At 39.7% G+C, this 21,284-nt stretch overlaps 1 protein-coding gene across 3 annotated transcripts; it reads right to left on the reverse strand.

Annotated features, from left to right (window-relative positions):
- Positions 1 to 20,258: 20,258 nt before the first annotated feature.
- LOC134287423 (coiled-coil-helix-coiled-coil-helix domain-containing protein 7-like) lies at positions 20,259 to 20,877 on the reverse strand. 3 transcript variants are annotated; one of them, XM_062849219.1, is made up of 2 exons: positions 20,713 to 20,877; positions 20,259 to 20,576 (listed from the first exon to the last, which is right to left on the reverse strand). In XM_062849219.1, exon 2 carries the CDS (start codon positions 20,557 to 20,559, stop codon positions 20,305 to 20,307), a length of 255 nt encoding a protein of 84 aa, XP_062705203.1. In that variant the 5' UTR covers positions 20,560 to 20,576; positions 20,713 to 20,877; the 3' UTR covers positions 20,259 to 20,304. The 3 variants fall into 3 exon arrangements, with proteins under 3 accessions (XP_062705203.1, XP_062705202.1, XP_062705201.1); XM_062849218.1 differs by having other exon boundaries at positions 20,259 to 20,656; positions 20,717 to 20,868; XM_062849217.1 differs by having other exon boundaries at positions 20,259 to 20,656; positions 20,713 to 20,867.
- Between the last annotated feature and the right edge of the window lie 407 nt (positions 20,878 to 21,284).

Genomic DNA, 21,284 nt, shown 5'->3' on the forward strand with positions numbered 1-21,284 from the left:
TGCCAATGACCATTTTGCATGTGTATATCGCGTGGCAGGCACGAAGATACTCTGCAGAAGAAGACATTGAATAGCAAACCAGAAACGAATTGTCTTCAAGATTAAACAAAAACGTCTCTACTTTGTAACTTGAATGAAGAATTTCAAAAACAAATACAAGCAGTATGAAGGTGAAACGGGACGCCGTGTTATTTTTCCTATCTTGCCTCTCTTTCTAACAATTTGCCTCGCGATTTTGAAGATGGTAATCTCGAGTTCTATCGCACTGAACATGTTGAAAACCAACAGCATATGCACTGCAAGTGAGCATACACAATGATAGGTTTTTGTTGCAAAATATGGAGTAGAATCTGAGATTACCATCTTAGTAGCCACAGAGCAATGGCGGATATTTCATCGACCGTCCCGTCCGCCCTGAAGCAAAATTGAGAATTTCACTGAGATATTTAATTAAAAGTTTAAAAACAAAATGACAATTTCAATATTTTTAATTCATGGTCTTTGGGTAACTACTAAGTTAACTTCGAACTTACTAAAAATGTAGTATTTTGGTTTCGCATCAACAACTGTATATAATCTATGTATGTGAGTTCATATTCATAATCTGAATTGACCTAATCCAGCATATTTAATATATGTATTGATTTGAGTTAGTATCACTACAATTGGCCCAAAACAATTTTAGTAATGTATCTGTGATTTTTTTTTCATAAACTGCATGAGTTAAGATAATTGATGCATATTATAACTTTTTCTCCCTATCGCGCGATATGTAGATATACAAAAAAATACCGGTTTGCAAACTATACAGACATCTGGCAGTCAATATGCAACCATTGTGTTGGTTTGTTGCTGTTCCCACAGTGGCCAGTCAACGCTCTCTCGGAAGCATAAAAGTTGCTAGTATTTGTGAGCATGAATTTATGCTACGAGAGAGGAGAAAAGCGCCTGTCAGATATGCAACACGCGGAGTAGGAAAGCATAACTCCGTTATGTGTTTTAAAATTTTCAGTAATGCTTACAGTTGATATGAAGAATTATTCAGTAGTAATGCTGGTTGGGAATACCTTTGTTTAATCCAATTACGCCCAGCGATCTTTTTTATGTTAAGATGTCTCAAACACCAAGTTGTCTAGGTATTTATAAATCAGTAATTATTGTAGTTACCGTGAAGAAATCAGGCATCTTGGAAAGCTAGTGTTAGCAAAGTTGTAGAGGAGGTCAGTTAGGGTGTTTCAGTTATTTGGACAGCCGTTACGGGTATATATTTTTTACATTTTCTTTTGATTTTGCCGTAAATATCCAAAATATATACGCGTTACGGTCTGTCCAAAATATTTGAATTCCCATACTCTCCGCTAGAACCTAATTTAGTACATAGCTCCAGTAGGTGACACTCCATCATCCCCCTTTGCTGCTAACAATCGACGCTCAGTTGCCTCTGGTATTTGTCATTTCACCGATGGCCGTTTCCTACGATTTCCGCAAGGCCGATCATCCTAGTATCAACTGTTATCCAGCCTTGACTGGGGAGATATTTAAAAAAAAGACACTACACCGTCTTCAACCAGAGGTTGCACAGACTGAACATTCACTAACATTAGGCAACGGACAACACGGAACACCCAGTGGACCAGTGGAGGATTTTTCTTTTGACGAAAAGTTTCCTCCGGCTGGAGCGGGAATCGAACCCTCACTCCGTGGCACTCACAATACGCCTAAACGACTGACGCCGCTAACCGCACGGCCACGAAGCCCACAATCCTTGATACCGAGGACATTGAGGCTGCCGCCCAAACTTTGTCCAATGGTCGTATTAGACATGACAAATATTTGGCCAAACAAGCTCAACAAAAGACCAACACAACGTGAATCATGGCAACCTCAGATGAATGTCGGGCTACAATGGCGAATATTTGTCATTATGACAAACAGTCTAATGGTAATAGACACGCCCCTAAGAAGCTGCATCGTAATTCATCACGTCCTGCTTGGGAAACAAGCAAATTCCGTTTGCTGAAATCTGAAAAGAGAGCTGCCTTGTGGAAATTCACCAGACACCGCACACTGTTACTTCGGAGCCACTATGGAGGAAGCTGAAATCTCATCCGAAACAATTTTGGAAATTCGTGAACGAACAGCGCCACGAATGCGGTTTGCCATCGTCTATGGGGCTCAATGGAGTTGTTGCCTCCTCCCCGCAAGACATATGTAATCTCTTTGCTGATAAATTTGCTAGTATCTTCACTGATGAGGAATTGCAAGGCAACAACGTTGCACTCGCCGCTAGCATAGTTCCACACTCTGGGCAATCTCTGAGCAGCGTAGACATCGATGAGAACATGATCAAAAGGGCTTCCCTGAAGCTCAAGACGTCGCACAATCCGGGACCCGATGGAATTCCATCTGTATTTCTCAAAGCCCAAATCAACTATTTTTTTGAGGAGGTGAAAGTTGCTGCGGTGATCTGAATTGTCTGAGGATGGCTGAAAGAAAAGAGTAGGCCGAAACGTCACACAGATAAAAAGCGTGTTTTCTTTGGCTCACCGAAAAATATCAATAAAAATGATAAATACTCCCAAATCAACTGCCTATTGTTACCATTGCTTCACGTATTTCAATTATCCGTGACAACTGGCTTATTTCCGTCCTTCTGGAAGTTCGCATACATGTTCCCAGTCCACAAAAAGGGAAACAGGCAAGAAGTTGATAACTATCGTGGTATTACTTCGCTCTGTGCCATCGTAAAGTTGTTCGAAATTGTCGTGAATCCATATTCCAATCGCTTCAAAACGGTTGCTGAAACGGAGCGCCACACGAACACGTCCGTTCGTTCCTAAATCCGTCAAAAGAAGAAAGAGAAAAGCCAAACCCGAGAACGCCTGAAGCTTGGCTTGCTTCGTTCGTTTCCTCTTATTCTGCGCATCTGTCATTAGTTATGTCGACATATTCGTTATGTCGACTATCAGTTCTGGCAAATGCACTGAAATAAATTTACAACGTAAAACCGAATAATTTTCTCGTTCATTTTCCCAACACATTTTAATTTGCTACTTTTATATACGCTACATACACTACATTCTTCCCCTCCTCTACTCTTCTTGATAAATTACGTTAGAACAAATACTTATTTCAACTTAGGTAATCTATTTAATGTATGCATAGTTTTGTATCCTATAAACTACACATTTGTTTATTTATTTATATTTTTCATTCCGTCCGAGATCTAATCTAAAGCAATTTTAATCCATATACCATTCAATTTGATATTCCATATGAATAAATTTGAGAATCATTTCAAGTTTACTCAAAATCCAAATTCAATCAGAATTGATGAAAAAAAAACAATCTGAATTGAATCGAAATGTAGTCCAAACATAATCTTAACCATATTCAAACCTAATTTAAATTCAATAAAAATCCAATCTTACGCTAATTCATGACAGCAAATCGACTGTTCAAATTGTTACGTTTCTCCTCTTTGTTCTTCCGAAGTTTCTATATATTGTGTATCCAAGTATAATCCAATACAAACACAAACTCTATCCAATCTAAGCTTAACCCAACTGAAATCTAATCAAGATCCATTCCAATTTCAATATCTATCTAACAATCTAATTTCAATTCAACTGCCATCCATTTCAATCGAAATCAAATCTCAATTTAAAGCAAATCTAATCTGAACCCAAACCAAATCCCTATAGTATCCAGGTATAAGCTGATTTTAATGCAGTTCAATCCAATTAAAATCAAATCACAGTTTAATCCATCCGATCAAAATCAAAACCAATTCCAAACCGAATCCAACTTAATCTGATCAAAGTCCAATCTAATTCCAATACAAACTAAATCCAATCTCCTCAAAATCAAATCTCTTTGATCCCTGATTTAATCCAAAACCAATTTGAATCGAAACCATTTCTAATCCATATCCAATCTAATTCTAATGCATATACTATCCTTGATACTATCCAAGTATAATCGAATATTATTCCAAATAAAATTTACGTCCAAATCAACTTAATTTATTCCAAATCCAATATCAATGCACTCATATTCCACCAATTTCAAACCATATCCAATGCAATTATTATCCATGTTCTATCCAAATGTACTCCAATTCCAATCCAAACAAAATCAAATTTCAAACCTAGTTATATATCCATCCGTATCCAATCCAATATCTATTCTAGCCTAATCTAAATCGAACTCAAAACCTTCTAAAATCCAATCCATATATAACCCAATTCAAATTCAAATTCAATCCCTACCATTCAGAATCAAATTTAATTCAAATATAATTTAGATCCCAAACAGTTCTAATCCAAATGTTATTCAAATAAAATCCAATTCCAATCCAAAGTAAATCCAATCAGAATCAAATCCCAATTTATTTAAAGTTTAATGTAAATCCAATCAAATCCAAATTTATCCAAATATGTATCCAATTCAGATTCAATCACATATCAATCCAAACCCATATCAATTCCAACTCCAAGTCAAATCAAAATATACTCCTATTTCAATACATTCATTCCAATCCACTAAAAATCAAATATCTGTTTGATATAATTCCAATTTATATCACAACAAACTCAAATCCAAGATATGAATATACACTGTACAAATTTAATCCAATTGAAATCCATATTTACTCAAATCAAAATTAAGCAAACTCCAATCTAAATTGAATCAAAAATAAATCAAAATTTCATTCGAATTCAATCAAAATCCAATAAAATTCCATTCCATATATTATCCAAATCCAATAACAATCTACACGCTGTCAAAATTCAATCTAACTCCAATCTAGATGCAATTAAAATCCAATCTTATTCCAATCCATATCTTACGCAAGTTCAATCCAAATCTAATTCAAATTTCTTCGAAATGCATTTCAAATTCAAACCAACCCACATCCAATCCAATCGATGTTTGTTCTTTCTCGCGGTGTCCTCTCGCACCGACGAAAACGTAGCCGATTTTATTGCAAGTTCAATCCAATTAAAATCAAATCACAGTTTAATCCATCCAATAAAAATCAAAACCAATTCCAAACCGAATCCAACTTAATCTGATCAAAGTCCAATCTAATTCCAATACAAACTAAATCCAATCTCCTCAAAATCAAATCTCTTTGATCCCTGATTTAATCCAAAACTAATTTGAATCGAAACCATTTCTAATCCATATCCAATCTAATTCCAATTCATATACTATCCTTGATACCATCCTAGTATAATCGAATATTGTTCCAAATAAAACTTACGTCCAAATCAACTTAATTAATTCCAAATCCAATATCAATGCACTCATACTCCACCAATTTCAAACCATATCCAATGCAATTATTATCCATGTTCTATCCAAATGTACTCCAATTCCAATCCAAACAAAATCAAATCCCAAACCTAGATCAATATCCATCCGTATCCAATCCAATTCCTATTCTACCCTAATCTAAATCGAACTCAAAACCTTCTAAAATCCAATCCATATATAACCCAATTCAAATTCAAATTCAATCCATACCATTCGGAATCGAATTTAATTGAAATATAATTTAGATCCTAATCAGTTCTAATCCAAATGTTATTCAAATAAAATCCAATTCCAATCCAAAGTAAATCCAATCAGAATCAAATCCCAATTTATTCAAAGTTTAATGTAAATCCAATCAAATTTATTCAAATATGTATCCAATTCAGATTCAATCACATATCAATCCAAACCCATATCAATTCCAACTCCAAGTCAAATCAAAATATACTCCTATTTCAATACATTCATTTCAATCCACTAAAAATCAAATATCTGTTTGATATAATTCCAATTTATATCACAACAAACTCAAATCCAAGATATGAATATACACTGTACAAATTTAATCCAATTGAAATCCATATTTACTCAAATCAAAATTAAGCAAACTCCAATCTAAATTGAATCAAAAATAAATCAAAATTTCATTCGAATTCAATCAAAATCCAATAAAATTCCATTCCATATATTATCCGAATCCAATAACAATCGACACGCTGTCAAAATTCAATCTAACTCCAATCTAGATGCAATTAAAATCCAATCTTATTCCAATCCATATCTTACGCAAGTTCAATCCAAATCTAATTCAAATTTCTTTGAAATGCATTTCAAATTCAAACCAACCCACATCCAATCCAATCGATGTTTGTTCTTTCTCGCGGTGTCCTCTCGCACTGACGAAAACGTTAATTTTTTTTTCTAGGCATTCACTCGCACCTACGAAATAGTCACATTTTGCGCGGCGTCCTCTCGCACCGGCGAAAACTTTTTTTTCTGATGGGCGTCCTCTAGCACCCGCGAAACAAGCACATTTTGTGCGGTGGCCTCTCGCACCGGCGAAAATATTTTTTTTTTTGCTAGGCGTCCTCTCGCACCTGCACAACAATCTCATTTTACGCGGTGTCCTCTCGCACCGGCGAAAACATTTTTTTTCTCTGCTGGGCGTCCTCTCGCACCCGCGAAAAAAGCACATTTTGCGTAGCGTCGTCTCGCACCGGCTAGCTCTTTTTTTTTCTTCGATCTCTCGCACCGTTGAACACACATTTTTGATCTGCACGCCATGTCACACTGGCAGAAACACAAACTTTTCCGCCACTCAACTTATATTCTTCACAAATCCAATATTTTTAAAATACTTACAATTCTACCGGCTGCGCCATTGTCGTAAATCCATATTCCAATCGCTTCAAAACGGTTGCTGAAACGGAGCGCCACACGAACACGTCCGTTCGTTCCTAAATCCGTCAAAAGAAGAAAGAGAAAAGCCAAACCCGAGAACGCCTGAAGCTTGGCTTGCTTCGTTCGTTTCCTCTTATTCTGCGCATCTGTCATTAGTTATGTCGACATATTCGTTATGTCGACTATCAGTTCTGGCAAATGCACTGAAATAAATTTACAACGTAAAACCGAATAATTTTCTCGTTCATTTTCCCAACACATTTTAATTTGCTACTTTTATATACGCTACATACACTACAGAAATCATCATCATGGACCCGCTGTTCACTCACTGCAAATCGTACATCAGTACCGACCAGCATGGATTCATGCCGGGCCGTTCAACGGCCACTAATCTGCTATGCCTTACCTCCTATATCACCGAGAGCATGTCGAAGCGCGTTCAAACCGATGCCGTTTACACTGACTTGACTGCAGCCTTTGATAAACTGAACCATCGTATTGCTGTAGCTAAGCTCGATCGGCTTGGGATACACGGAACTCTCCTGGTTTCAATCATACCTCACTGGTCGCCGCCTGTCCGTCGTTATAGGTGATTGTCAGTTCGTTTTGTTTGCCGCCACGTCCGGTATCGCAAGGGCAGCCACTTGGGACCCCTGATTTTTTTGATTTATTTTAACGACGTAAACTTGGTGATCAAAGGTCCACGATTATCTTATGCGAATGATCTCAAACTATACCTTCGTATTCAATCGATTAAAGACTGCTACTTTCTCCAACGTCAGTTGAATGCGTTTGCTGAATGGTATGCACTAAACCGAATGGAAGTTAACCCGTCCAAGTGCTCGGTGATTTCGTTTTCGAACAAAAAAACTATCCATACTTTTTGATAATAATTTGTCAAGCACCAGAATTGAACGCGTCAGCCAAATTAAAGATCTTGGTGTAGTGTTGGACCAGCAGCTTTCTTTCAAACAGCATATTAGCTACGCTGTCGGGAAAGCCTCTAGTATTCTGGGCTTCATATTCAGATCAGCCAGGGAATTCACGGATATAACCATAGAAAATCCATGTAACATACCAAAGCACAGTGGCGGAGCTCCATATGATAGAATAAACTGATTTCTAGCATAACATATGATAAGGGCCTAAGTCGAAAATGTAAACAAACGAGACTTTCCGTTATTCCTATCAAGTGTCACCTAAGCTATCGATCTACTTCCTCACCCACGCCAAAAACCCATTTTAAAATGATTTTTTAAAGGGCCTAAGTAAATTCATAATTCCGTTTGGGCCTAATTCTATGTAGAAGGGCTCAAGTTGGACTAAAACTCAAATTTATTTAGGCCCTTTGCTAAGGGCTTACCAAAGCTCTCAATTCAAATCAATTCAACGTAAAAATTCGGTTACATCATACTGAAATTTGTTTGTGTGTTGGTTTTATTCAGGCTCCCGACTATGTATCTCTTCGAATCTTTTTTTACCTGAAAATGTGTATTGGATAAATATATGTATTAGAGAACTGTTATGAAGAGAAACACATCAAAGATACATGCTTTGTTTCCTTGATGAACATTTTCTATTTTTGAATCAATGTTGTCCACGTGGACATTTCACAAACCCCCACTCCCCTATCCGTGAACAAGCGTGGACTCTTCTTGAACCCCGTCCACCCTCAAAGTTGTCCACGTGGTATATGGATGGCCCCTTACTTAATTGTTAGGACAATGTTGACCTTAACGCCTTTATAAGGCAGTAGCAACTATATTGCCACCTAGAACTTTTATTTTTTTTTCTGATTGATAACAACTTGCATCGAACTTCTTTTTTGGTTTATGCATGCCTTGGTTATTAACAACGACAGGTATTTTTTAGTCATAAACTAAAGTGTGAAGTGAACATGGAGATTCCAGATTGTTTATAGACCAAAAATTGGATAAACTGATTTCCGTGAAGAAAATCAGCTCAAGTTTATTGATAAATTTATGAATTAGTAAATATTTCAAAAAATAATCGAATTGTTGGTTCACATTAGCTGAAGTACGCTGGAAATATTATGGGCTAAGCCTTAATTTACCTTAAAATCTCTTTGAGGCTTTTTGTCCCTGGGCAAAGGCACAATCTTGGGATTAGCTTGATTGCCTTCAGGTCTTGGGGCCTAAATGTATCTTTACTTTACAGAGAAAGATGCACACTCGTAGTGCCAACAAGAACCGATATTTTCGTGATCAAACGAAGAAGCGTCACAGTCCTTTTCTGTTGTTTTTTGATATATTTGATTTTTATTTGCAAGAAGGAAGTTGATACACAATTTGTCCTTCTATTTTTTTAAATTATTTATAATCAAGCTTCCAATATTGAAGACACAAGAACAAAAATCACAAGAAGAACTATCTAAAATCACGCACCTTATCGTGAAATTTGTCCATTTTGTGTGAAAATTCGCAAAGGTAAATTTCATTGACCTCACAGCTCAATTCGCAAAATCAATCTCTCGGCTTTCCTCACCCTTATTAATAAGGCCACGCAAAACTTAAAAGCCGCATGGCTAAAGAAGTTGCAATGCCTACTCCCAAATTCCACGGTATATTATGGACGATGTGAATTCTTGGGCTTGCATTGGCTACTTAGCAGCCCCATCAGAAGGCCGGCTCCAGAGGCACGTTATCCTCCATTTGGGACATTTGTGCCATCGCCAAAATAACAGCCTATTTCATCATCTACCTGAGGGAAAAGGAAGGAAAAAGGATTTGGATGGGGATAGGGACAGGTAGGGAAATAGGAAAAATACCCTGGAAGAGGGTACTAACGCACAAGCGTACCACAATGGGTTCAAACAGCGCCCTGAAAAGGGCACTGTAATAACGCATAAAGCGAAAGAGAGCCTATAGCTCTTTACCACAGCGGGTTAAGAACAACAGAATATCCTGAAGATTCAGGTTTCTGAAGTCAGTTTCACTTAATAAGTGTTTACCGAATACTCGGAAACGCAGTTGCGCGAAAACTGGACAGTTGCATATCAAATGATACGAAGTTCCATAATCGGATTCACAGCTATCACAGGCAAATGAATCAGCTTGCTGAATATTCGCCATGTGATAGCTGAGTCGGCAGTGGCCAGTCAATGCTTTGACCAGCATGCTGCAATTCTGCTTAGACAGATTAGTTAGATACTTCGCCACCCGTAGAGATGGCTCAGCACTATACAATTTGGTTTGACGACATGACTCCAAACTATTCCAATATTGTCTGTGTTGAGTGACAGCCCAGGTGTGAATCTGAAGCTTAATCCAACACTTCGATATCGGAATAGCTGGCTCAGGGCCAATGAAGTCATGTGATGCTCCAGAGCGAGCTAACTCATCAGCCAATTCATTTCCAGCGATGGAAGAATGACCAGGTACCCATACAAGGTGAACAGCGTTTGCTGAATTCAGCTCCTCGATTTGAGTTCGACAAGCGATAACTATTTTCGACCTGGAGTTGGCCGAAGCAAGTGCTTTAATAGCAGCCTGGCTATCTGAACAGAAGTATATTACTTTGCCCATTACGTGCTGCTGAAGTGCTGATTGCACTCCGCACATAAGAGCAAAGATTTCGGCCTGAAAAACGGTGCAGTGTCTACCAAGTGAGTAAGACTGATACAGCCTTAGCTCACGAGAATAAACACCAGCACCTGCTCGACCTTCGAGAAGGGAGCCATCAGTGTAACATACGATGCCGTCTGAAATACTTCTTTCCAGATAACCAGATGTCCACTCTTCCCGGGAAGGGAATTTCGTGGAAAATGTCCTATATGGAAAATTACAAACAATTGTAAGATCACTTGGAGCAAGGACAATTTTGTCCCAATTCACCAAAAGTGGAAACAACGAGGTGTGTGTTGAACTGCGGTTCACAGGAGTTTCCTCTAGTAGACCGAGTACCCGTAACCGGTAAGTGCAAGAAAGGGCTTCTTGTTTGAGATGAATGTGTAGTGGGGCAACGTCAAAGAGAACTTCTAGCGCTGCCGTAGGAGTTGAAGAGAACGCTCCAGACATCGCCATTAAGCACATCCTTTGGAGATGGCCTAATTTTGATTGGACCATTCTCACATCACCCTTTTGCCACCACACAAGACATCCATAAGCCAATATTGGCCGAACCACAGTTGTGTAAATCCATTTGATATACTTGGGTTTTAGACCCCAAGTTGTACCAAAAGTACGTCGGCATTGCCCGAAGGCCATACAAGCTTTCTTGATTCTGAACTCAATGTGAGGTGTCCAGGAAAGCTTGGAATCAAGAATGACTCCAACGTACTTTACCTGTTCAGTCACATCGATTTCAGAATCAAAGAGACGCAAAGGTCGAACGCCATTACGGTTTCGCCTTTCCGTGAAAAGAACAATAGATGTTTTACTCGGATTAACCGAAAGGCCATATTGGCGACACCAACCCTCAACTACCTGAAGGGCGTTTTGCATCAGGTCGAAAAGGGTGCTGATGCACATACCAACTAACAATGTTAGGTAGTCGTCGGCAAAACCATAAGTAGGAAAACCGCTATTATTGAGTTGCCTCAATAGCGTATCTGCTACGAGATTCCACAAAAGCGGTGATAAGACTCCCCCTTGGGGGCATCCACAAACACTCAATTTCCTAATCCCTGCTAGACGCAATGTCGAGAAGAGATATCGGTTTTTGAGCATTTGGTGAATCCAATTGGAAATCATTGGAGATATACCATGACTCCGTGCGGCTTCCAATATGGCATCGAAAGGCACGTTGTCAAAGGCACCCTCGATATCTAAGAAAACACCCAAACAAGATTGCTTTTGAGCGAATGCTTTCTCGATATCGTAAACAACCTTGTGTAAAAGAGTCACAGTGGACTTACCAGATTGGTAGGCATGTTGGTTCACATGAAGAGGCACGTTGGCCAGATGAACATCACGGATATGATGATCCACAATGCGTTCTAAGCATTTCAGAAGAAAAGAGGTCAAACTGATAGGTCTGAAACTCTTTGCTTCTTCATACGACGCACGACCCACTTTCGGAATAAACTTTACAGTAATATCCCTCCAGGATTTGGGAATATACCCTGTAGCAAAACTGCAAACAAGTAGTTTTTTCAAAACATGTTTGAAATAATCAAATCCCTTCTGAAGCAAAATAGGATAAATCCCATCTGCCCCAGGAGATTTGAAAGGAGCAAAGCTATTAAGAGCCCACTCAATCGATTCTATAGTTACAATACTCCGAGCCGAAGCTAAAGAATCATAACTACAGGAAAAGACATCAGGATCATCCGAAGATGTAATATCCACACATCCAGGGAAGTGTGTGCTGAATAAGCATTCCAGAACTTCCTCATCAGAGGAAGTCAGATCGCCATTTGGCAAACGAAGTTCGTTCACCCGGAAATCCTTAGATTTCGCAAGGATTTTGTTTAACCGACTGACTTCACTCAAGCTGGAAACATTTGTACAAAGGTTTTTCCAGCCGGATTGTTCAGCAGACCGGAGAGCTTTCCTGTAGGCCTTGCGAGCCGACCTGAAAGCCTCCGAACCAGCCGAACGTCGTCTGTTCCAACTCTTTCTACATTGTTTCCTGAGTTTCGCCAGATCAGAGTTCCACCAAGGGGTTCCTCTTGTGATCTTCACAGACCGTAGAGGGCATGCTTCTTCAAAAGCTTCCATGATGAAGGTCGTTGTAGTATCAACGGCATCATCTAAATCACTTGGAGTGTCAATGGATGGTGAATATCCATGAAATTTGGCTGCAACCAAATCAGTATAAAGATCCCAGTTTGTTGACCGAGGATTCCTGAAACGCAATGTTTGCGAAGTAACATTTAAATGTTCAAAAAAGATATAGCGATGGTCAGATAAAGATTCTTCATCTGACACATGCCAATTGGTCAGCTCGTGACTAATTCTGCTAGAGCAAAGCGTTATATCTAACACTTCCTCTCTAGCAGATACCATGAAGGTTGGGCGGTTGCCTATGTTAAGTAATGCAAGATCTGTACTACTTAAGTACTCCATCAAACTGGAGCCTCTCAAGTTAATGTCTGAGCTGCCCCAGATGATATGGTGAGCATTAGCATCACTGCCAACAATTAGCGGAAGGCCTTTTGAAGTGCAGTATGCGATGACTTGTTTGAAAGCATCCGTAGGGGATGGTTCATCATGTGGTAAATACACAGAACAATAGACGTATTTCCTGTTGAGGTTTCCAACAGATACATCAATTGTGATAGCACATACATCTCTGGTGGTTAGTTCAGAGATGAGTGTAGCAACTATTGCGTTGTTGACAAGCACACAGGCTCGAGGCATGACCCGCGAGTTTGCCATTTCATGTTTACTGAAAGTGGCAAACACCGGGTTCACAAGGTTTCCTAGATAGAAATTTCCCTTACGAAAGTAAGGTTCTTGTACCAAGGCCACTTGGGCTGTACCATTTTGCATAAGTCTGCAAAGATTGATCGTTGCTGTTCTTTTATGCTGAAGATTGATCTGAGCTATCCTAACCGTAGCCACTACCCAAACTAGGTAAGATTAAACTCTTCGCAACAGCAGCACAACAAAGAACAGCAACAATAAAACCAAATCGGTATCGATTGGAAAACGCCAAAGGCGAGGATACACAGAATACACTGTGTAAATCGCATAATGCGAAACCATATAGGTGAAAATTTAAACTAATTAACAACATCTTCATAATCCCGCCCTTATTTAGCCTCAAGTGAGACTAAAGAAGGGCAGCTGATTGTCTCGGAGAAACACAAGGTCCACTGCACCATTGCTCCGGTTAGCGCAGTAAGGGCTACATACTGTGGAGGGCGCCCTGGTACTCCACAGGCTCCGTTAGCGGTTAGGTTTTTATTAGACCCCCCTAGCCATTCATTCCTAGGCACGGTAAGCATAAAGCCGCATCACACCATGAATTAGGGGTCACCTGTTGGTGGATTCTTACCACCGGAACAGGCGGTCCGTAGTGTTATTCTTAGCCAATTGAGACAATCGCTACCGACACTACACAGCTATCTAGGCTGATCGAGAAAAGAAGTTAATATTGATGATCAACTTCATACGGACTCGAACAGCCGACAAGCCCATAACCCCCTTGTGCATTAATAAAATAAAATAAAAATCTCTTTTGAGACTTCTTGTCACAGTCAAGAGAAGAAAAGTAAGAATATTGCTGTAGGATCTAGTAATCATAGAAATTAATGTTATGGGAATAAAAATCATTCAGTACTAAACCATCGGCCTCGTCACTACATTTGGCGACGACCGGAAAATCAAAAAAAGAACTGAAGCGTGAATTCTGGAGCGAGCAGGAGAATTATCAACCCAAATCAGGAGATCTGAGGAAAAATGGCATTTTCTATGGTAAGCATAGTGATTACCATTACAGTGGAAAACAAACAATTAAAAATGTCGTGAAATGTGATAAAACTTGCAGCCATTGGTTTGTGAAAAAGGAAGCCCGACGTATTCGGGATAAGCCTTCATGTATGTAGTGAGACCCGGGACGCCGGGATGCGCCTCACAGATAAACTGAACGGAGGCCCGCCAGACGGGATGATCCTCCAGTGAGACCCGGAAGATCCGGGATGGCTCTCACAGTGAGACCCGGAAGACCCGGGATGGCTCTCGCAGTGAGACCCGGAAGATCCGGGATGGTTCTCACAGTGTCACGTGTTGAGGCCCGGTTTTCGGGATGGCCCTCAATATTTTCGAGAGACCCGTATAATCGGGATGGTTCTGTCGAAAGAGGTTCAGTTTGAATTGAGGCCCGAATTCGGGATGATCCTCAGTACATGGAGAAATCCTGGAGAAATCAGGATGACTCAGGAAAGCTCGAACCATTTGCTGAAAGGATGTCATTTTCACGAATGAATATTTTCTCTGCTAAATTGTTTGATTTCCATAGCAACGGTTACTAAGATTACACATGTATAAGTCAATGGGTATCAATTTCCTACTTTGAATCAGATCAACCAAATCGTCCCTCCGTTCGTGGAAAATGATGAAGGTTCCCCGGCCATTCGCTGGGAAAAGTGGCGGGAACACTTCGAAGCGTATCTGGAATGGAAAAATGTTGTTGATCATGAGGAAAAGTATAAAACGTTGATGTTGTTCGGTGGCTCGGATGTGCGCAGAGTAGTTTCGAAACTACAGGTAGATGGATCACATCCGATGGACAACCGTTACCGTGCTGCTCTCCAGTTGTTGGACGAATACTTTATTCCCCGTGTATCCAGAACCTTTGAGAGGCAAAGTTTTCGGCAAATGATTCCGGAGGCCAACGAAAAACTGGACAAGTACGTGATTCGTTTGAGGAAACAAGCAGCTAACTGTGGATTTGAAAACCAAACGGACAACATGATCATCGACCAGATCGTATCGACCGCTAAAGATGACAAGCTGAAGCGGAAATGGTTAGAAAAGGATTATATCCTGGACGAAGTTCAAGCTATGGCCAGAGCTCAAGAATCAGTTCAATTGCAAATGCACGCCTGGGGAGAAAACGAAACCAGCAACGTCGTGAAGGACGCAGTCAATCAGGTGCAAGGCGGAAACCCAAGCTCCACATTCCGTAATACAAAGAACCGCCGAATGGATAAGACCGATACGTTACATGCAAACAGATGTTCCCGGTGTGACGGACGGCATTCTTCAAACGACCTAAAATGCCCAGCTGTGTCCTGTAGATGCAAAATTTGTCGAGAGGTCGGACATTTCGCCCGGTGTTGTCGAAGAAGTAAGTCGAAGCAAAGCCACCAAAGTACTCCGGTTCAGAAGCAGAAAAGATTCGTTCGTGAGGTTGCTGAAGGCGATATTGATGAGCAGGTTGATTGCCCGTCAACATCTTCGTCATTTGATCTGTTTCACTTGGGAGCGACGAAGCGATTTGTGTCAGCAAAGGTAGGCGGTGTTAGCCTGAAAATGATCATCGACACAGGTGCAGAAGAAGATATCCTCAGTGAAAACGACTGGAAGATGTTGAAAGCTACAGGATTCGAGGCATACGGAATCAAGAAGGGAAGCAGTAAAGTGTTCCATGCGTACGGATCCAAGGCTCCGCTGGTGGTTTTGGGAGAAGTAAAAACAGACATCAGCTTCGAAGGAAGGAACGTTGATACCACACTGTACGTAATTCGAGGAGGAAAGTGTTCTTTACTGTCAGCAGACACGGCCGTTAAGCTAGGCGTCATCAGGTTCCTGAGCATTGTTGAATCTGAACCGTTCCCGCGCATTACCGGTAAGCCTTGATTTACTCTTATAATTTTTATAATAAACCTTCCTGTATTATCTATTTGATTGGGTATGATGTTTTGATAATGCAGGAATACAAGCTAACATAAAAATAGACAAGACTATCCCCCCCGTTCGTCAAAGTTTGAGACGCATTCCATTTCCCCTGGAAGAGATGACTTTGCTTAAGTTGAGAGAATTAGAAAAGCAGGACATTATAGAGCGAGTCACTGAAGCATCTGAATGGGTATCTCCAATGCTAGTAAAACGTAAAAGCATTAACGAAGTCAGGATTATAGTAGACCTTCGCGAGGCGAATAAGGCTGTAGTCCGTGAGGTTCATCCACTTCCAACACTAGAACAAATAACGAGGAAGATCGGCGGGAATGTAATATTCACAAAACTAGATATAAAGCAAGCTTTCCACCAAGTTGAACTTAAAGAGGAATGTCGCTATATAACCACGTTTATCAGCCCAATTGGTTTGATGCGTTACAAGAGATTGATGTTTGGGTTATCCGCGGCCCCTGAGTTATTTCAAAAGGTCATGGAAACCATATTAGCTGATATGCCATGGTTAATAGTATTTATTGACGATATCCTCATTCCGGCAAAAGATGAGGAAGAGCTAGCCCACAGAACAAAAATGGTACACACGCGCTTACAAAAATACAACGTTTTGCTGAACACATCTAAAGTAGAAGCAGCTGTCAGAGAAACAGATTTCCTTGGATATCATATCTTGGGTCAAGGAATATCTGTAGCACAAGATAAGCTTGAAGCCATCAGGAAATTGCAACCACCAAAATCTGCGGAAGAAGTTAGGAGTTTCTTGGGTTTAGTTAACTTCGTTCACCGATATGTTCCAGATATGGCAACTATCACCTACCCACTGAATCTACTGACAAGAAAGGGTACAAAGTTCAGTTGGAATAACACGCACCAAAAAGCATTCATGGAAATCAAAGAAATTTTACTAAAGGAGGAAACTTTAGGGTACTTTGATGTTAATGATGATACTTTCGTGATCGCTGATGGTAGTCCCGTAGGCTTGGGCGCAGTTCTCGTCCAAAAGAATGCGTCAGGAAATTTCCGCATAATTTGCTACGCTTCAAAAACCCTTACGCCGACTGAACAAAAATACGCTCAAACAGAACGCGAATCATTGTCTTTAGTTTGGGCCTGTGAAAAGTTTCATCATTATCTATACGGAAAATGTTTCACTCTAATCACCGATCATAAGCCATTGATCGTTATTTTCGGAGACCGTCTGAAACCATCACCTCGCATTGAACGCTGGAAGCTAAGACTAATGTCCTATGATTTCAAAATCATGAACCGCCCAGGAAAGAATAATATTGCTGACCCCCTCTCAAGGCTATGTCAGTCGTGTCCCGATACTGGTCCTAGTTTCGATGAAGAATGCGAAAGAATAATAAGATTAGTTGGTGTTGATAGCTGCCCTATTGCACTATCAGTAGAGGAAATTAAGACTATAACACAAGATGATTCGGAACTACAGTAGACATTCGCTCGGTGCAAACGGTTTAACTGCAATGCTTTTTAACTGCAAGTCCGCTAAGTGCAACAATTTTGCAGTTATCGCACCGCTATCTGTCAAAAGCAAAACGTCAATAGTGTTGCAATGTTTTTCGGATGCACTACAGCTGCATTTCGATGTTTTTGAGTGCATTCTGGCTGCGTCCAATAGCAATTGACAACTGTTTGACGGTTGTCAGTCGTTGCAGTTAGCGAATTTCATTCGGTAACTGAAACGTAAACATGTTGCACTTATCGAACGTCTACTGTACAGGAGCTCATGAAATGGCTACCGTATAGTTCTAGGCGCTGGCCGAAGACATTGGTAAGAAAACTTTGGTTTTATTTTAGTATAACCATTTGAGTTTCATCTCTTTAATAATTCTTATTTCCTATATTAGATGAGATATAAAGCATTAGCAGATAGCCTTTCCAGTGATGGTGTCTTTGTTTACAAAGATCAGAGGATTGTGATCCCTAGAAGTCTACAGAAATGTACACTGGAATTGGCGCACGAGCCGCATCTTGGGATCACAGCCATGAAACGTCGATTACGAACAAAGGTTTGGTGGTCAAGAATGGATGATATGGTAGAACAGTTTGTGAGAAATTGTCACGGGTGTGTTCTTGTATCAGATCCCGATACTCACCCAATCACAAGATCCGAAATGCCTGGTAAACCGTGGGAGAAAATAGCTATTGATTTCATGGAAATACCGAGCGGAGTTCATATACTAGTTGCTACCGATTACTATTCAAGATTTGTTGAAATTGCTATACTTTCATCAATGACTGCTTCGGTAACAATTAGGAAACTCCGCGAAAAATTTGCTCGTTTTGGATACCCAGAGGAGATAGTGTGCGATAATGGGCAACCATTTTCTTCTCAAGAATTTCGAAGTTTCTGCAAAACTAACTGTATCAATATTCAACACACTGTTACATATGCTGCCTTTCAAAACGGCCTAGTGGAACGATAAAACAGAACACTCCTCAAAACCATAAAAATAAGCGCAACCATGGGTAGAAACTGGCGATGCGATCTTCAAGACTTTCTTCACGCATACCGCGCAACTCCCCATTCCACATTACTTTTCACCCTCTGAGTTGATGTTTGGTTGGAACATTAGAGATAAACTCTCAGGAACACACCGCAAGATTGATGTCCAACAAGCCAGAAGAAATTATGTGAAATCTAAAGAATCGGGGAGGAAGTATGCTGATTGTAAAAGGAACGCCAAACCTTCCGTTATAGATGTCGGGGACCACGTGGTCGTAAAGAACTTCGTGAAGAAAAACAAACTGACATGTACTTTCCATCCTGACCCACACGTTGTAATTCGCCGAGAAGGAACGCGGTTGACCTTGCAGAACTTGAAGACTGGAGTGACATCAAGCCGCCACGTGAACCATATCAAATGTATCCTGAGCAAAAACCCCGTATCTACAGGAGAAGAATATGCTGACAATATTGAAGATACCAGCAACGACGATGGACCACGGCCGAAGCGTACCAGAACGAAACCAATGTACTTGAACGATTATGATTTAAATGAAATTGGAATTTGCAAATAATACTTAAAGAATTGAGATTGATAATAAAATGAAGGGAGGGATGTAGGATCTAGTAATCATAGAAATTAATGTTATGGGAATAAAAATCATTCAGTACTAAACCATCGGCCTCGTCACTACAATTGCCACCAGCGCCGCCGCTGCTGGATGGCCTGAACGGACTGATCTGAATATTGCCACCTAGATTTTTGAAGATATCTTTCAAACAAAAACTGTTTTGTTCGTGTAATTATGCACATAATCTTTTCCATAATAGTATGCTTCGACACCACATCTAACTTTCTCGGCGTTATTAAGGGTTAAATACATACACTCCCGATCAGAATTTTGGGGCAGGGCTGCCCGATGTTTCAATGAAAAATCTGTATGCGTATTTTAGAAAATCTATATCCCATACAAAATCCTTTAAAAAAAATCTGTACCCCATACATACTTCGGTAGTTTCATACAAAACTCAATCTGTATGAATGATAGAAAATCTGTATAATACAGATAAATCTGTATATCTGGCAGCTCTGTTTTGGGGTCACTCAAAATAAGCATTTTTTAGGCCCTATCCACGCAATTTTCGTTGGATTTAAAAAAAAAATCTAGGTCTTATTCAAAAGGTACTAAGTCAAAGAAACTATGAACATGATTTAGGCGAAACTTTTCCAACAATATTAAGTTTATTCAAAAGTAAATTTCAACTTTCGGCAGTTTCGCTGGAAATTAGGTAAACCAAATTTTAAGATGAGAGCGGTAATATAACATAGGGTATTTTAACCAATAGTGGACCCCTTAGTAGCTGAAATTTGTTCTGATCGTAAAAATATTATAATATCCTAATTAAATTGTCTTTACCAATGGTTGCACAACAAGTTCTATATCTTTCTGCATACAAAAAACCAAACGAAAACACCTTATATTTCTCATAAAATAATCATTTGAATTCTCTATCAAATTATCCTATAGTGAACCCCGCGGGGTTCACACTCTGATACTCAATATGAGGTGAGGTATCAGAGAAGAGTTTGGGCCAAAACATGAAAAAGTGGTTTGGTGATATATTCATCATCTTTCCTTAAGTTTTGATTCGCTCATTTGAAACATAATGCAGGGTATGAGAAAGATTGATCGTCTGTGAAAATTTCTCCATTTAAAGTTTAGTCAATTTAAAAAAAAACAAATAATCATTTATTGCGACATAATGATGGAACACATTCCCCCTCCCTCATCCGCTCACTTTCGTCTTCATGTATTGCTGCTTGATGTGCTCCCGATCGGCCACTTCCGGCAGGTAAGGGTACTTCCCTTGGGCACGCCGATCCCGCTGTACCCGGTACCAGAAGTCTTTGCAGTTTTTGTAATTGGTAAAGTACAGCTCGCACTGGCTGTTGTCGTAGTTGTTCTGGTTCAAACACTTGTGCACCAGGTCCTGCTCCTTCAGGCAGGGATTGTTCTTTTCCGCGTCCGGGTTTTTTGGCATTGTGGGAGGTGGGTTAACTGGCGGGCGGAATCAACGAGTTTTATGAGCGGAATGGATCCTAAATAGGGCGTTATATAAGGTGTTTCTAATCGAGCATCTAAAATATGAAATGTGGAGTTGTTAGAGATAAGAATGTAACTTTACTGTACTTACAGACAGATTGAGATTTCTGAGAAAAGAACCATAAAAAATTGAACAGATTTGATTTTTATAGAATCGAATTTTTACTATTTTTCCATGATAGCCGGCTTTCGACAGATAAAACCTGATCAGCCTACATGCAGAAAATAAAAACAAATAAAAACAGAGAAGCAAGCAATGTTTTGCGTTACGTTCGATGGCATTTCACAAATACATACGTAAATCTACGATTGCAGAAGGCCTGTGGGAAAGAGAAATATCCAGGTACCGTAATGGATTCGATCTCCGATTTCCAATGCTACTTTGATGATGTCAAAATTAATTATGGGTTGAGCTGTGAATAACGATTTAATTCTTGCTTGAAATCGGTTGATTTCTCGTTAATGTTTTAAATAATGACAATGAATAATAATTTTACATCATTTTAACTCGGTAATGTCATGTTCATTTTAATGTTGAATCGTGACCTGATTTCAAAAACGCGTAGGAAAAAAAATACAGAAGAGCGGATTTTTTTCGACTTTCCTTATTTATACAGGGCTGACGATTTCAAATCGATTTTTGTTCTACTTTTAAGCAAAGTT

The sequence above is a fragment of the Aedes albopictus genome, chromosome 2 (genome assembly GCF_035046485.1).
Source record: "Aedes albopictus strain Foshan chromosome 2, AalbF5, whole genome shotgun sequence".
Taxonomy (NCBI): Eukaryota; Metazoa; Arthropoda; class Insecta; order Diptera; family Culicidae; genus Aedes; species Aedes albopictus.